Here is a 17,586-nt window from a genome sequence, read left to right as displayed (position 1 = left end):
TGAACAGATAGTCTTAAACTACAGAAGTATTAGTGTCCATGCAGCATTCTGTGCTACTGTAACTTAACTGGTTTAAAATTACACGGTAAGTTAGACCAGTGTGACTTTCTCATGCAGACAAGGCCTGAAATATTTTAGGTAATAAAAAAAAAAGTGAACAGAAGTTTGAAGAAAGAGTACAATAAAACAAAGGCAATGTGATACTCACAATGTTCTACTCCATCTTTTGCCAGCCATTTCCCAGTTTGGATGATGTCAGTTGTATCTCCCTGCTTAGCCTGTAGCTTGTTCTTCCTACCTTCATTGCCTTGATGTATTTGTGATTTATGTAGCATGTCCTCACCACCACTAATCTAATGAGAGAAATGTAGATGTGGTTAGTGCAGTGCTTGAATCAGATTCATAATTTACAAGCAACATGAAAAAACATAGCTCAACTAGTAACCCACTATATAGAACAGAGGTATAATAGATTATATGCAACTCAGAAACAGAAATAGTATCGGTCATATTACTAAACATTTATCATCACTGAAGGGAGAAAACAAAGGATTTAAAATTCCATCATCTATCCTCATTTGGGAGACTAAAGACTGCTTCCAATCCCTGGGCCAAGAGTTAGTTTCACTGTGCTTTAAAAACAAAACTGCATCATACCCTAGTCCCTCATTGTCCACCCCAACACTGCACCTAAATATATAAGGGGCACCTCAATGACATATTACCTTGGATGCTTTATTCATTTGCTGTTGCCTCTCTCTACCAAGATCCCATTTCAATTTTTCCTTTTTTTCATCCTCTGTGACTCTTTCAGTGCTGAAATATTAGAAGATACTTACACAAGCCCAGGCTACGATAGATGTGTTACTACATAGCATCTCCCCCCTACTCTACTTGTTAGGAGAGAGATGAGGCTGTATTGTGTAGACAGTATTATATTCCATAATGCCAGCGCTAAAATCTGAGTCAGCTCCAACATGCAGACAGAGCAGATGGTAACCCAGAGCAATAATTTTCAAAGCACTATTCACAATTTGAATGACAGCAAGCCAGGAGGAATGGACTCTTTGATAATGGAAAGCCCATAGACTAGATCCATTGCGGACGATCTCGCCTGGGTGGTTTCATGTGGCTGACCCTGGTCCAGCTTTACAGAAAAAAGTCTTGCCAACTAAAAAAAAAAGTACGGGTTGATGAGAGAAAGATGAGGCAGTCCATAGCCAATGACCTTCTGGGTTATCAAGACCACAACTCCTATCACCTGTCCCATATTTATCTAGTCAGCTTGACTGGTTCACTTTATGTTTAATTCCCAGCACTATATCAGACATATATGAGGATGGGTGAACCAATTCTGACATGTGTTTCTGTTTCAGTGTCCCTCACACACTCCGATTTGGCACAGCTTAGCTCTCCCTCATACAGTCTCCGTCTCCCTCTTTGGTTCCTGACTCCATCAGAACTCTCCAGGACTACACCATCCCTTCCACATTCTCCTCTACAGTTGCCCTCCCATCCTACTACATAATCCCAAAGCCCACTTTCATGTATGTTTACTTGTGAAATCATTTTGGTGTCCCTCTGAACACCCAAGCCACTTTGGTGATGCAATGTCTCTCCTCATTCTATTCCCAAATTGCTTTTTTCCCCTCAGGCACACATTTAACAAAAATAATCCAATTTATCACATGCTACGGCAATCTCCATTAAAGCAAGCAGGTTACCAAGCTACAATAAATTACATTTACTACAGCATTTGAAGTATTTATTTTTACTCTTACAATAATCCAGGGTGAACTTCAAAGTTGCCTTTTTCCTTCATCACATCTAGTTGAAGAGCTGGACAAATAATTCTTAAGTAGAGCCGGTTGGAATATTTTCAATTAAATGAAATTGAAATGTTTTGTGGAGACATCAGTTTGGATGAAAAATTCATTTCAAGTTGTTTTGGATCTGGGTTCAGGGCTCTCTGGTGACTTCTAGAGAGTGATGGGAGACTTCCTAAAGTGCCTGACTGAGAGCAGAGTTTTGTCATCCCAGATCACACACTTGAACCTGGGTCTCCTAGGCTAGAGTGTCAGTCTCTTTCCCGTTCCCACATTAAAAAGTTCACATTTCCCGGGGGAGAGGAAAAGGACATTTTGACAATTCAGCTTTTTGCAAAATCGTTTGAGAGGTTTTGCTTTTGTTCCACTGCAAAACAAAAATGAAGTTTGAAACCTTGAACGCTGCCAGAAAATGCAATTGTATTCACAAGTGTGTTTGTGGAATTTCACTGTATTTCTCAAATAAAATATTCTGTGAATACCTTACAGGTTATTTACCCAGCTCTATTACAGAGTTAAAAAGGTAATTTGCCTTTCCTAAACCTGTTTAGAGGAGCAGAAATAAAAAGTGATTCAAATAAATGAAGAAGTTACCTGGATGAGGCAAACAGAAAAGTTTTCTGCTTCTATTGAAAAAGAAAGTAAAACACCTTCACTTATTATGCCTTGTTCGGCAAGAAGTCAAGCTTTACACAATGCCACTCAATATTTGATATTTTAAAGTGTTTCTCTGTACAAGCAACATTAACCCACGTAGTAGCCCGCATTTAAGCATGAGTTTTATGATTAGCATAAAAGCAGGATCTTTCCCTTCTTTTCTAGCATAAAAGCAGTTTCTGAAAAAGATGTGCATATTGACCTGAGTAACAAAAGAAAGAAAGAAAAAAGAGTCAATGAAATTACTCATGGGAGTAAAATCAAGCATGTGCTGAGGTGCTTGCAAGATTGGGCCTAATCTTTTAAATATTAGTTTTGTTTCGCAAAATATTTCTAAATACAATTTGCTTTTTTGACCATTAGAAATAAAGAAAGCCAAAACTCCTCTCTACTGCATTATAGATAAGCCACTTGAGAGTTTAAAAAAAAAAAAGTGCTTATTTGCTTTATTGAGTGAGGTCCAGTTTCAAATTTTAGCTCTGAACTGAAAAGTGATCAATGTGTCCAGGAAATATCCTCATGTTTCAAGTCTTTTGCCCTCTTGGAATCGGATTTAAGAATTTCAGAGGCGATGGCCCCATCTGATTTCCCTTCATGTGTGACAGAACCAGAAGTCACACCCTTAAGGGATATTTTCTGACACCAGTTCAATTATTTTCTTCCATACCCATCAGACGCTGGCTAAATATGTCGCTGTGGCGAGGAAGCATGAACACAGTTTTTGCCATCAAGCCTTTGAGTAGAGAATTACCAGCACATTCCTATCTTTGACAGAGGTTTACACAGGCATCTCCCTTATGGAATTTTAAAGCTCTCAGAGACTTACTCAAGACCTGTTTGATATAAAACACGCTGTTAAATTCAGATTGTATCACTATTTCTTTAAACATCAGAAGCGTGAGGCTAGGGTTTTCAAAGAGAGCTAAGGAAATTGGTTCCATAGATCCCACAGGATGGGTACATAAGTCTCCAGAGCCCCACAGAACAGCCCATTATGTGAAGGATACAATAGTCACAAGTTTCCAAGGCATCAAAACATAGCACCAGCATGTCTTATAGATTTATCTATAATGTCAGGTGAGGGTTGCAGAAGATGACCTACCTTTTCGTGTTCTCGGATTCCCGTGCTCGATACTAGAATAAAGATTTATAAACCATTACTGCATTTTAGCATGTTCTGGAGATACAATCTTCCACAGTTTCACAGGCTGTAGTTCAGTGGCATTAAAAAGGGAACTGTGGCTATAAAGAAGACTAGCCCACATATTCAGCCAAGGGTACTCTAGGCTACATGGGGGAAAACACCCACTTTTGCAGGGCCCAATGGTCAGTTCCCTGAATGAGGACTGGTTCACACGCTGTCAGCTTAATCTTTTCACGCCCCTTGGATCAAGTACAAGAATTGGCCTGTCCCAAACACAACCCTGAGCAAATAAGTTGTATTCGGTCAAGGAGAAACAGGGAGGAAGAGCCACCAGGAAGGGGAACAAGGAAAAAAAAAAAAAAAGCAGCACAAGAATAAACTTGACAGAACAAACAAGGCAAAGGCTGGGGGGGGGGGGAGAAGAGGGTAATGAAGGTGGCATAAGTCATAAGGGGATGGAAGAGTTCCATGCATTGGAAGTAGCACCTCCCCCCCCCCAAAAAAAAACACAAACAAAACAAAAAGGAGGCTAAAGTCTGCCAAGTTAACGTCTCCTCCTTTGTCCCCTCCTCGACAGTCAAGTGACTTTTTCCATTGCCGTTCTACTTCAGCCCCCTCCCCCCCATCGTGATCCTATAACTCCATCACACACATTTTCAGTCTCACACACACGTCTGTTTCCTTCTAGTGGCAAAGAGGAGAGGTGAGGTTAGGCTGTAAAGCAGGAATATTCCCCTTTAGTCACAAACGGGGCATTTTTGTGAAAAAGGGTAACTCAGACATGCAACAGAGCTTCTAACAGATTAGGAGGAACAATGCCATTTCTTTAAAAAGTAGTTACACCCCACATACTATACCTATATTAATTGGCTTAACAGACTCACAGTCAGCAATATCCTGAATGGCAAACGAGGTTAGAGAGTTCCCAGATTGTTTCACATATGACATGGTTTCTTCATAATTATGTACTTCTTCAGATTCAGCACTAGGGAATGATGAGAGGAAGGGGTGGGGTGGGAGAGTTTTTTTGAAAAACCCTACACAATAAAGAAATGGATCTTGAAGAACTTTGGCATACAATCTATGAGAAATGAATTATTACTGGAATTTCTATCTTAATTAAGAGGCCTGCACTAAGATGCACACCGTCTCATGCTACATCTACTCTAGAAATCATCCATAGGAGAACTTCAGTTGAAATTCACCTTGCCCACATAAAGCCCAAGTTACTGGGCTTTGTGTAGACACAAACCTCCACATATACCCCCATCCCACAACCTGAGTCCAGAACAAAAGGCAGCAGCCATACCTCCCTTAGTGATCAACATTCACTGCACTTGAAGTGAGCTCATGGCCACTTTGCATCACCAAAACCTCTAGACCGAAGCACTAGTGTGCTCTGGAAATTATTCATGACAATCCCCAGTGTATCATTGGGATGAGCCTACAACACGCTACTAGGTTGCTTGTGTGCAGAGTCCACTCTCTGTCATGCTGACCAACAGTATCCCATTGTTTCCTGATACTCCCTCATGGGTCTTTTGTCTTTTACTTAGATTGTAATCTGTTTGTGGCAGGGACTGTCCTTTTGTTTTGCATTTGTACAGCACCGAGCACAACAGGATTTTGGTCTAGGGCTCCTCGGGACTAGGAGAATACAAATACATAATAACGACCACAAGAACAGCAGAGACTTTTGCACTTCAGCATGCAGATTGCTTCTTTGAAGCATGATTAGTTTGTTCGGGTTGCTACGTACTGATAATTCTCGGCAGGGTGCAGGGGTGGGGGTGGGGCCGGGGCCCACTCTGGTGCAGAAGTTTCAGCTCCACCACTGAAATTGAATAGAAGCATTGAACCATAGACATTTTTCCTTTGGATGCAGGGAGTGGAGAAACCCACACAGCTTGAAGTCCAGTTCTAGCAAACTCTCAACCAGTATAAGTGGGAGAGGCTTTGTTGAGAGCACACAGAAAACAGAGGAAGTTTCCTTTTCCGATTTCTGCAAATCAATGCAATTTTCTAGCAAGGTTTTGCACTTGGCATTTTAAAAAGGCCAGAACTGGATAGCTATAGGAGCGTGCACATTGAATGTGAAATAGTGAGGTAAGAACATTAGAAAACTTTTTTCTTTTATTAAAAGCCAACTGACAAGATCCCTTAACACAAGTTTATCAGAAAACCGTTTCTGGAACCCCTAAGATGTCACTATACTGTTATTAAACTTAGTAGGAACAGAGTAAAGATTACGTTTTCCTACTAAGCAGTTAAGCGGGAGGGGAAGGAAATCAGAGGGTAAGAAAAGAAACAAACATTAAAATACTGAAGTCAGTGCTTGAGGTAAAATTAAAAAATAAGTCTGTGCCACAGTTGAACAAAATTTCCCCATCACACCCTGTTCATTTTATTAGCGGATCTACCAGAAATCAAGCCAAACTTGGCAGTATTTAGCTTTCATATGCAGATTGCTCAGTCACTTCATGCATTCATTTCTAATGACCCTATCACTGTGCTACACTCTAGGGATTAAATTACAGCATGGGGAGGGGAGAAGCTCCCTGTGAATGGGTGTGGAGAGCTACTGAGATGGGGTGGGAAGGAAGCAAGTGCACTTTGCATACCCCCCTCCCCCAACACCCTGCCCCCACCCTGGTGCCAGAGCTCTATCCCATCACCCACATCGGTGGCTGGTGCCCTGTGCGCTCCCTCTAGCCTCTGCCCAGGTGCTATTGTCCTGTGCTGTCTCCCACGCTTCCCTGGCAGCTGGTTGGCATGCACCTGCTCCTCTCCCAGGCTGGGCGTCTCCACGGGAGCCTGTGGTGGCTGGAACGCAGGACTGTGAGTCATACTTGCTCCCTAATGGCCAGCCTGATCCCACATACTGCAACTGAGGTTGCCAGTTTTGGTTGGACGTATTCCTGGAGGTTTCACCACAGGACAATCTTTCATTTCTGGAGACTCCAGGACAAATCTTGGAGGGTTGGCAGCCCTAACTGCAGCAGCTGCTCTATCCCTTCCTCCAGGCCCCACTCTTGTCTCTGCCCCCCTTCTGTATGCACACAGGGTGGAGCATAGTCATGTCCTGCTCTTATCTCCAGGAAATATTGTGGAGGCAGAAACAGATTCCTACCCATCTCCCCCAAACATGTCCATTTCAAGAGCTCTAGCCACCCTGTGCTTCCCCCCAGCATCATGCAGGATTTCAGCTGCTGCCCCAATGAATGTCTGCCACAGTGAAATTCACCGTGGTGGACAGGGCTGTGCTAGACCCACTGTGATAAACAGAGCTGTTACTGTATTTACACATGATTATGTAAGTTGATCAGTTAGTGAACTGGTGACTACAGAACGTTCAATCTACAGGGCTGGTGGAAAATGCAAGCAAGCAGCAAAACAATTGCTTGAGAAGAGCCCAGGATCCTGATAAACACTTCAGGACCATTCAGAGATGATGCTCGAGCTATTAGCTGTGAGGATTCTACTCCTGGGGCTCAGCCAAGTTTGAAAACTTGTTTTGCCATACAGGGACCCTGAGAAGACACAGGATCTCTGGCTGGATAAAAATTGATTCCCCCGGCCCCCCACATGCAAAGGTAGTAGCTGTTGGGGGATGTTGTTGGTGAGGTGTTCAGGCTGACAGAAGTATCTAATCCTGCCTGGGCCACCATTACTGATAATTGGGCTTTCGAGGAGCTAAACATGTATAGACTGCTTGTTGTTTTAAAGTTCTCCTCTGTTTTATTCTATTGTTAAGATTAAATAGCCTGTTAAAACCAAAGTATCTGAAGACAGACTCCTGAAGGGAGGAACCACAGGCACTTAATCCAGAGAGGGACGTGCTGGATAAACACAATGCATATACAGGATACTGTAGCCCAGCGTCCAGTCTCAAAATAGTAGAATCACATGATTCCCTTTCCAAAGAGAGGGGGAGTGCATTCAGAGAAGGGACAGATGCAAGCAGCCCTGTAACCACTGCACCTTCACAAATCCACATCCCTAAATGATCATGGTAGGGCCAGGGAACTCATGTGACTTGGTCTACTGATGAGCATAGTTTTGGTTGTGCAAAGCGTCCATGATCTCATTTCAATTTATCATGGGGGCAGGGTGAATTGCAACTCAAGTTGGATAATTTCACTGTTAAATATTAAACAGCCTACTATCTGTATCATATTAGGAGTTCAAAGTAACTAATCTTTGCTGCAATATATTACTTGAACAGTTTAATTTCTAAACAAGAATTATATTGCTAATATACAGTGGAACACGTGGAAAAATAAGTCTCTTCCTGCTTGGCATATACAAGGAAACTTGGTTAATTTATAAACTAATTGCCTCAGTAACATTTAGAATGTGTGTGGTATTTATTGTAATGGATTGAAAACTACAATTACACGCATTAACTTCCCCACTGTGTTATTTAAAATACATGAATTTTCAATTCAGCCATTGTATTCCCTTTGTTTAGTCAAACATGAATAGTCATGAGTAAAAGGTGCTTGCTCATATCAATGTTTGCACCCACAGCGAAATAGATATTTATCCATATATGGTATTTGGTTTTTCACACCAGAGTTGTTCACTCCTTGCCACTACAGTTCCAGTTTTCCAGAAATGCAGCCAAATTACCACAACTTTCTTGTTTATGATGTGATTGATCAACTAAAAGCAAACCGTCAAATAAATGCTGAACCACCAATAGATGTAAGTGTATTTGCATAAGGCTTTTGCAGAGTTGCAAACAGCCAAATCAAAATGTGCACTTTCCACTGGGGTCTGGTTGCGGGGGGGGGGGGGCGAGGAGGGGAGAGTATGATTCTATAATTAGATGCTAATCCTAATAAATTTGCACTCCGTGTGCACATGTAAGGTTCAACAGGCAACCTTAAAAATCACAGAATATCAGGGTTGGAAGGGACCTCAGGAGGTCATCTAGTCCAACCCCCTGCTCAAACCAGGACCAATCCCCAACTAAATCATCCCAGCCAGGGCTTTGTCAAGCCTGACCTTAAAAACTTCTAGGGAAGGAGATTCCACCACCTCCCTAGGCAACGCATTCCAGTGTTTCACCACCCTCCTAGTGAAAAAGTTTTTCCTAATATCCAACCTAAACCTCCCCCACTGCAACTTGAGACCAGTACTCCTTGTTCTGTCATCTGCTACCACTGAGAACAGTCTAGAGCCATCCTCTTTGGAACCCCCTTTCAGGTAGTTGAAAGCAGCTATCAAATCCCCCCTCATTCTTCTCTTCTGCAGACTAAACAATCCCAGTTCCCTCAGCCTCTCCTCATAAGTCATGTGTTCCAGTCCCCTAATCATTTTTGTTGCCCTCCGCTGGACTCCTTCCAAATTTTTCCACATCCTTCTTGTAGTGTGGGGCCCCAAAACTGGACACAGATGAGGCTTCACCAATGTCGAATAGAGGGGGAACGATCACGTCCCTCGATCTGCTGGCAATGCCCCTACATATACATCCCAAAATGCCATTGCCAAGAAGGCCAATGAGGGCACACTGTTGACTCATATCCAGCTTCTCGTCCACTGTAACCCCTAGGTCCTTTTCTGCAGAACTGTTGCCTAGCCGCTCGGTCCCTAGTCTGTAGCGGTGCATGGGATTCTTCCATCCTAAGTGCAGGACTCTGTACTTGTCCTTGCTGAACCTCATCAGATTTCTTTTGGCCCAATCCTCTAATTTGTCTAGGGCCCTCTGTATCCTATCCCTATCCTCCAGCGTATCTACCTCTCCTCCCAGTTTAGTGTCATCTGCAGACTTGCTGAGAGTGCAATCCACACCATCCTCCAGATCATTTATGAAGATATTGAACAAAACCGGCCCGAGGACTGACCCTTGGGGCACTCCACTTGATACCGGCTGCCAACTAGACATGGAGCCATTGATCACTACCCCCTTGAGCCTGACAATCTAACCAACTTTCTATCCACCTTACAGTCCATTCATCCAGCCCATACTTCTTTAACTGGCTGGCAAGAATACTGTGGGAGACTGTGTCAAAAGCTTTGCTAAAGTCAAGGAACAACATGTCCACCGCTTTCCCCTCATCCACAGGGACAGTTATCTCGTCATAGAAGGCAATTTGATTAGTCAGGCATGACTTACCCTTGGTGAATCCATGCTGACTGTTCCTGATCACTTTCCTCTCCTCTAAGTGCTTCAGAATGGATTCCTTGAGGACCTGCTCCATGATTTTTCCAGGGACTGAGGTGAGGCTGACTGGCCTGTAGTTCCCAGGATCCTCCTCCTTCCCTTTTTAAAAGATGGGCACTACATTAGCCTTTTTCCAGTCATCTGGGACTTCCCCCGATCGCCATGAGTTTTCAAAGATAATGGTCAATGGCTCTGCAATCACATCCGACAACTCCTTTAGCACTCTCGGATGCAGCGCATTCAGCCCCATGAACTTGTGCTCATCCAGCTTTTCTAAATAGTCCCGAACCACTTCTTTCTCCACAGAGGGCTGGTCACCTCCTCACCAGGCTGTGCTGCCCAGTGCAGTAGTCTGGGATCTGACTTTGTTCATGAAGACAGAGGCAAAAAAGGCATCGAGTATGTTAGCTTTTTCCACATCCTCTGTCACTAGGTTGCCTCCCTCATTCAGTAAGGGGCCCACACTTTCCTTGACTTTCTTCTTGTTGCTAACATACCTGAAGAAACCCTTCTTGCTGCTCTTAACATCTCTTGCCAGCTGCAACTCCAGGTGTTATTTGGCCTTCCTGATTTCACTCCTGCATGCCTGAGCAATATTTTTATACTCTTCCGGGGTCATTTGTCCAATCTTCCACTTCTTATAAGCTTCCTTTTTGTGTTTAAAATCAGCAAGGATTTACTGTTAAGCCAAGCTGGTCATCTGCCATACTTACTATTCTTTGTACACATCGGGATGGTTTGTCCCTGTAACCTCAATAAGGATTCTTTAAAATACAGCCAGCTCTCCTGGACTCCTTTTCCCCTCATGTTATTCTCCCAGGGGATCCTGCCCATCAGTTCCCTGAGGGAGTCAAAGTCTGCTTTTCTGAAGTCCAGGGTCCGTATTCTGCTGCTCTCCTTTCTTCCCTGTGTCAGCATCCTGAACTCGACTATCTCATGGTCACTGCCTCCCAGGTTCCCATCCACTTTTGCTTCCCCTACTAATTCTTCCTGGTTTGTGAGCAGCAGGTCAAGAAGAGCTCTGCCCCAGTTGGTTCCTCCAGCACTTGCACCAGGAAATTGTCCCCTATGCTTTCCAAAAGCTTCCTGGATTGTCTGTGCACTGCTGTATTGCTCTCCCAGCAGATATCAGGGTGATTAAAGTCTCCCCATGAGAACCAGGGCCTGCGATCTAGTAACTTCTGTGAGTTGCCAGAAGAAAGCCTCGTCCACCTCATCCCCCTGGTCCAATGGTCTATAGCAGACTCCCACCACGACATCACCCTTGGTACTCACACTTCTAAACTTAATCCAGAGACAGGTTTTTCTGCAGTTTCATACCAGAGCTCTCAGCAGTCATACTGCTCTCTTACATACAATGCAACTCCCCCACCTTTTCTGCCCTGCCTGTCCTTCCTGAACAGTTTATATCCATCCATGACAGTATTCCAGTCATGTGAGTTATCCCACCAAGTCTCTGTTATTCCAATCTCATCATAATTCCTTGACTGTGCCAGGACTTCCAGTTCTCCCTGCTTGTTTCCCAGGCTTCTTGCATTTGTGTATAGGTACGTGAGATAACTCGTGGATCATTCCTCTTTCTCAGTCTGAGGCAGGAGGCCTGCTCTCTCATGTGCTCCTGCTCGTGCTTCCTCCCGGTATCCCACTTCCCCACCTACCTCAGGGCTTTGGTCTCCTTCCCCCGGTGAACCTAGTTTAAAGCCCTTCTCACTAGGTTAGCCAGCCTGCTTGCGAAGATGCTCTTCCCTCTGTTCGTTAGGTGGAGCCAGTCTCTGCCTAGCACTCCTCCTTCTTGGAACACCATCCCATGGTCAAAGAATCCAAAGCCTTCTCTCCGACACCACCTGCCATTAGTTGACTTCCACGATTCGACGGTCTCTACCCAGGCCTTTTCCTTCCAAGGGGAGGACGGATGAGAAGACCACTTGCGCCTCAAACTCTTTTATCCTTCTTCCCAGAGCCATGTAGTCTGCAGTGATCCGCTCAAGGTCATTCTTGGCAGTATTATTGGTGCCCACGTGGAGAAGCAGGAAGGGGTAGCGATCTGAGGGCTTGATGAGTCTTGGCAGTCTGTCACATCGTAGGAAATCTGGTATTTCCTACCTTTTCAGTGCTTAGTTTTGCAATCTTCATGTTGTTTAACATGGTTTTGTATGTATTTAAAATAAGCAAACTGGAAAAAAAAAATTCCATCACATGGAAACATTAACATCCACATGTGCCATCAGCAGGGTTGGAACCTTTAGGTCTACCACACAGACTGCTGCCACTTGAGCTAAATGTCTAATGGAGAGCAGTAGTAGGTCATCATCCTCTAGGAGGGGGAGGAACTAGCAGAGATAAGACACTTTGCCAGCTGGTTTCAGAGATATTTCCTGGCAGGAATGTTGAGACTCAGGAATCTTGGGTTCCATTCCAGGTTCTGAAGGAGAATGTGCCCCTTTTGCCCTTCCCCATCTACCTACCCACTCCAAGATGGATTCCTTCTGCCCAGCCCAATCTCTTCCCTCCCCAGCCCCCATGGCTCTTCATCAGAGTCCCCTTGTACAGCCAGACTTTCTGGACCGATTCAAGGCCTTGCCTACACTCCAAAAAAGTCCTGGTTTAGCATTTGGTGTAGTTGCACAGATGCTGACCCTTTGAAGCAGGTATTAACCTTGAAAGAATCAACTGATGCAAATCTCAGCTTCTATTGACAACACTTATGGAGTCATCATCAGTATGGAGATTCCAAATGCCAAATTAAGACTATTAATGTGGACACTTGGCCTTAGATTCTCTATTTTTATTTAAGTCTTTGGGCACAGTTCTGCAAGGTACTTAGAACACATGCTTAAACTTTAAGCATACAAGTACCTAGGAATCAGTGTACTGCTCTGGGTTCAAAGAGGTACCTATGAGGTGGCCAGTGTAGAACACGAGCAATACAAATCCCATTCCGAAGATCACACAAGTATAAACAAAAAATACCAAGAGTGGGGAGCAAAATCTCATATATTTTAGGGCTGTGCTTTCTGCATAAACAGAACGAAAGATCAAAATCCTTTTCTGTGGACAGATAAGGAGAACAGTAAACCTCCAGCACCTGCAAATTATGCCAGGTCTGTGTTTCGGCAATAATTCTCAAAGCATTTCATTTCTAAAACATCAAGCTGGAGAATATGGGAAATGAGGGGGGTGGGAGGAGATCACCACACCCATGTGTGTGGGTAACAATCTGCTTTGAAACCAGAAGACAGCTTGTCAGAAAGCATGTCATGTAGTGTTTACTGCAGGCTAAACAAAGGAGCACTAGCAAGAACCAGCTAGATACACACACACACACACACACCTCTAGCCTTTCAATAATGTTCATAGTAAACAGAGGACAGGAGATGAGAACAAGGTCTCCTGGTCTAAGCATAATTTTTTAAAGACTTCTTTTCTGCAAGGTCGGTTCACAAGCCACCTATGAACCTAGCTCTCCCAGGTTCAAACGTCTCCATTTACCACCTCATGACATTCTAAAGACTTTGGGGAATTTTGTAATTTCCTTTCCTCTATTGTTGTAAAGTTTATAGCTTGTGTAAGCTTTAAGTTCTTATTGTATGTGTCTATCAGGACCTTGCCTAAGTATAAGAGGGTAATTTGGTTGCTAGTCATTCATATCTTAGGGCAGGTCTACACTACAGCAGGGAATCCATACTCTGAGATCGATCCAGCAGGTCTAGTAAAAACCCAAAAATCAACTGCAGATCACTCTCCAGTTGACCCCTGTACTCTACCCCCAACAAGAACTCTACTCCCATTGACCTCCCTGGTGTAGGCCCCTGTCATAAATATAAAGGGAAGGGTAAACCCCTTTGAAATCCCTCCTGGCCAGGGGAAAGCTCCTCTCACCTGTAAAGGGTTAAGAAGCTAAAGGTAACCTCGCTGGCACCTGACCAAAATGACCAATGAGGAGACAAGATACTTTCAAAAGCTGGGAGGAGGGAGAGAAACAAAGGGTCTGTGTCTGTCTGTATGCTGCGCTTGCCAGGGACAGAACAGGAATGGAGTCTTAGAACTTTTAGTAAGTAATCTAGCTAGGTATGTGTTAGATTATGATTTCTCTAAATGGCTGAGAAAAGAATTGTGCTGAATAGAATAACTATTTCTGTCTGTGTATCTTTTTTGTAACTTAAGGTTTTGCCTAGAGGAGTTCTCTATGTTTTTGAATCTAATTACCCTGTAAGATATCTACCATCCTGATTTTACAGGGGGGATTTCTTTATTTCTATTTACTTCTATTTTTTATTAAAAGTCTTCTTGTAAAACACTGAATGCTTTTTCATTGTTCTCAGATCCAAGGGTTTGGGTCTGTGGTCACCTATGCAAATTGGTGAGGCTTTTTATCCAACATTTCCCAGGAAAGGGGGGGTGCAAGTGTTGGGAGGATTGTTCATTGTTCTTAAGATCCAAGGGTCTGGATCTGTAGTCACCTAGGCAAATTGGTGAGGCTTTTTACCAAACCTTGTCCAGGAAGTGGGGTGCAAGGTTTTGGGAAGTATTTTGGGGGGAAGGACGCGTCCAAACAGCTCTTCCCCAGTAACCAGTATTAGTTTGGTGGTGGTAGCGGCCAGTCCAAGGTGTAATATTTTGTACCTTGGGGAAGTTTTGACCTAAGCTGGTAAAGATAAGCTTAGGAGGTTTTCATGCAGGTCCCCACATCTGTACCCTAGAGTTCAGAGTGGGGGAGGAACCGTGACAGCCCCACAGTAACTTGACCTAAGGTACGTCGACTCCAGCTACGTTATTCACATAGCTGGAGTTGCATAGCGTAGGTTGACTTACCATGGTTGTGTAGACATGACCTTTGACTCAGCAAATATCTGACACTCTCATTGGAGGCCTATGGTGGTACTTTTCAGACATGTGTGTGTCTGCAAGGAACACCAACTCAATTCACACTGGCAGCAAGGAAAGCCTACTCACTCAAAGACCTGTCCAGGCTATATTCAAAACAGATTATCTAGCGAGAAGGAACTCCCATTATTAATTCCCTCAGCCACCCAGGTCTTCTTGAATAGGAGTTATACCAGTCAGACATGTAATTTAGTGAATCCCCACACATTATACAAAGTGCTTGCTTCAGGAGGATTCTTTCAGTGTCATTTAAATGCAAAAATTGTGCATAATGGAATTATAAAAGTAGCACTTTATTGCTTACAAGTATGTCTCATCTTCAGAAGAGCTTAAAATTCTGACAGGAACTATTGTTTGTTTTAGTGTAAATATATGTTTCTGTAGCCTAAAGTTAAATCCACACACTTACTTTTCAGGAGTCACGTAGTCATCTTCTACAACAGCTGCAAACAAAAACAACAGTGTTTGACAAGTGGCAAACAAAATATGGTTGCTACGACATTCAACACGAGACTACAGTGGAACAAGAGAATGGGCTGAGGAGCACAGTAGTCAGCCTGACAGAGGACCATGTGGCAAAGAAGGGTATTGACACAAGTTTCCAGGTGTAAACATTAAAATTAAGATCTTTTGTCTGTATACCTCTTCCTATGCGCAGTTATTCTGTTTCCCTGGAAAAAGAGGTACTAGTACAGTAATAGGGGATTTGATCATTCGAAATATAGCTAATTGAGTTTGTGATGACCAGGAGAACATGGTGAATTGCCTGCAGGGTGTGAAGGTTGTGGACCTCTCCAAACATCGAGATAGATTTATGGGCTGTGCTGGGGAGGAGCCAGTGGTCGTGGTAGATGTAGGTACCAATGACATACAGAAAGGTAGGAGTGAGGTCCTGGAGGGCAAATTTAGGCTACTAGGAAAGAGATTAAAGTTCAGGACTTCCATGATAGCATTCTCTGAAATGCTTCCAGTTCCACAAAGGGGCAGTTAGACAGGCAGAACTGCAGGCAGGACTGGCTCTAGGCACCAGCCAAGCAAGCACGTGCTTGGGGTGGCACAATTCCAGGGGTGGCATTCCGGCCACCCTTTTTTTTTTGGGTGGGGGGAGGGAAGGAGGAAGTTGTTTTGCGTGGGCAGTTATGCTCTTGGAGCTTGGGGCAGCAAATTTTTTGCTTGGGGTGGCAAAAAACAAAAAAACCAAACAACCTAGAGCCGGCCCTGACTGCAGAGTCTCAATGCGTGGATGAGAAAATGGTGTTCGGAATTTAGGTTTATTAGGAACCGAGGAACCTTTTGGCGAAGGAGGATCCTATACAGGAAGGATGGGTTTCACCTAAACCAAAACCGAACCAGATTGCAGTCATGTAAAATGTAAAAGTCATAGAGGAGTCTTTAAACTAACAGCTGAGGGAAAGCTGACAGATGCGGAGGACCACATGGTTCAGACAGACATCCTTAGAGGAGGCTTTATTAAAGGGGATACTCTATAGCCTAGTAAAGAGGAGAGGAAAAAGTTGATAAAGTACAGATAGGGTCTTAGAAGCTGCCCCACCACCTATTGACTCAGTAGCCTCCAAGACCTTACCCACTCCGTTCCCAAGAACTCAGTTAGACTTCAAAACATGTCACTGAAATTTCTTTGTTTGCATACAATTAAACTACACTTGAGTTGATCAGGCTGAAGCACAGGGGATGGGTACAGGGCATACCAAATATCCAAAAGTTACACAGCAAACCTCTTCCTTTATATACATTTATGGATTGGCTTGGTCACTGTGCTCTGTACAAGCATGACTTATTTTTCCCCCCCTCTTATATTCCAGGCTTATTTACCCACTGTAAATGGTTCCTCAAGTGTTCCCCCTCCCCACCCCATCTTAGTACAGACATTCTGTTTCTAGCTTACTAGTTCATTTACCTCCCTAATCCTATCTCCCAAGAAACGAGGCCTCACCCACCTCCAATTACTCAGATCAAGCCAGGCCTATAGTTGAGACTGAAAAGAAATGAGTCAAATGAAAAAGAATCCCATTCAATTACATCACATAAAATTGGTCAATATTTAGTTGTCTGCCTTCATAAGTGATTGCATACAAACACATGAAGTCTAAATATTAAGATGGGGAACTTGAATACCTGGTATTAAATGAGGATTTTGATGCAACAGGCATCACAGAAACTTGATGGAACAAATGATAATCAGTGGCACACAGTAATCCCAGGCTACAATATATATGGAAATGGCAGAGTAGGTTGGAGAGTGGCCCTATACGTGAAAGAAAGCAGTCAACTATAGTGAAAATCTTATATGAATCAAACTGTACCATAGACTGTTTATGGATAGAAACTCCATTCTTAAACAAGAGGATAGTGGTAGGAATATACACTTCCGATCACCTGACCAGGACAGGGATTTTGAAATGCTCAAGGAGATTAGAAAGGCTACAAAAAACAGAAAACCCAATAATGGGGGATTTCAACTATCCCCATATTGAGTCAACATGGCATTTGTAAAAGGAAATCCTGCCTCACCAATCTATTAGAGTTCTTTGAGGGTGTCAAACATGTAGATAAGGGTGATCTAGTGTACTTGGACTTTCGGAAAGCCTTTGACAAGGTCCCTCACCAAAAGGTGCTTAAGCAGTCACAGGAGAAGAGGGAAGGTCTTCTCATGGATCAGTAACTGGTTAAAAGATAGGAAACAAAGGGTATCAATAAACAGTTTTCACAATAGAGAGGTAAATAGCAGCAGTTCCACAAGGATCTGTATGGAACCAGTGCTGTTCAACATTCATAAATGATATGGAAAAAAGGGGTAAACAGTGAGGTGACAAAATCTGCAGACGATACAAAACTAATCAAGCTAGTTAAGTCCAAAGCAGACTGCAAAGAGTTACAGAGGCATC

The 17,586-nt window shown here is 43.4% G+C and overlaps 1 protein-coding gene across 1 annotated transcript in view; it reads right to left on the bottom strand.

Moving 5' to 3' along the window:
• Positions 1 to 17,586, bottom strand: part of FYB2 (FYN binding protein 2) — a 48,490-nt gene that overhangs the window by 17,107 nt on the left and 13,797 nt on the right. Inside the window, exons 4-9 of the mRNA XM_073357582.2 lie at positions 15,090 to 15,123; positions 4,512 to 4,612; positions 3,586 to 3,617; positions 2,421 to 2,452; positions 726 to 816; positions 209 to 353 (exon numbers count right to left, since the gene is read on the bottom strand). Coding sequence (XP_073213683.2) covers positions 209 to 353; positions 726 to 816; positions 2,421 to 2,452; positions 3,586 to 3,617; positions 4,512 to 4,612; positions 15,090 to 15,123 — 435 coding nt within the window. The remainder of the gene's footprint in view (positions 1 to 208; positions 354 to 725; positions 817 to 2,420; positions 2,453 to 3,585; positions 3,618 to 4,511; positions 4,613 to 15,089; positions 15,124 to 17,586) is intronic.

The sequence above is a fragment of the Lepidochelys kempii genome, chromosome 8 (assembly GCF_965140285.1).
Source record: "Lepidochelys kempii isolate rLepKem1 chromosome 8, rLepKem1.hap1, whole genome shotgun sequence".
NCBI classification, from domain to species: domain Eukaryota; kingdom Metazoa; phylum Chordata; order Testudines; family Cheloniidae; genus Lepidochelys; species Lepidochelys kempii.
Note: the sequence above shows the minus strand (reverse complement) of the source record. Positions and strands in the feature narration are given on the sequence as shown.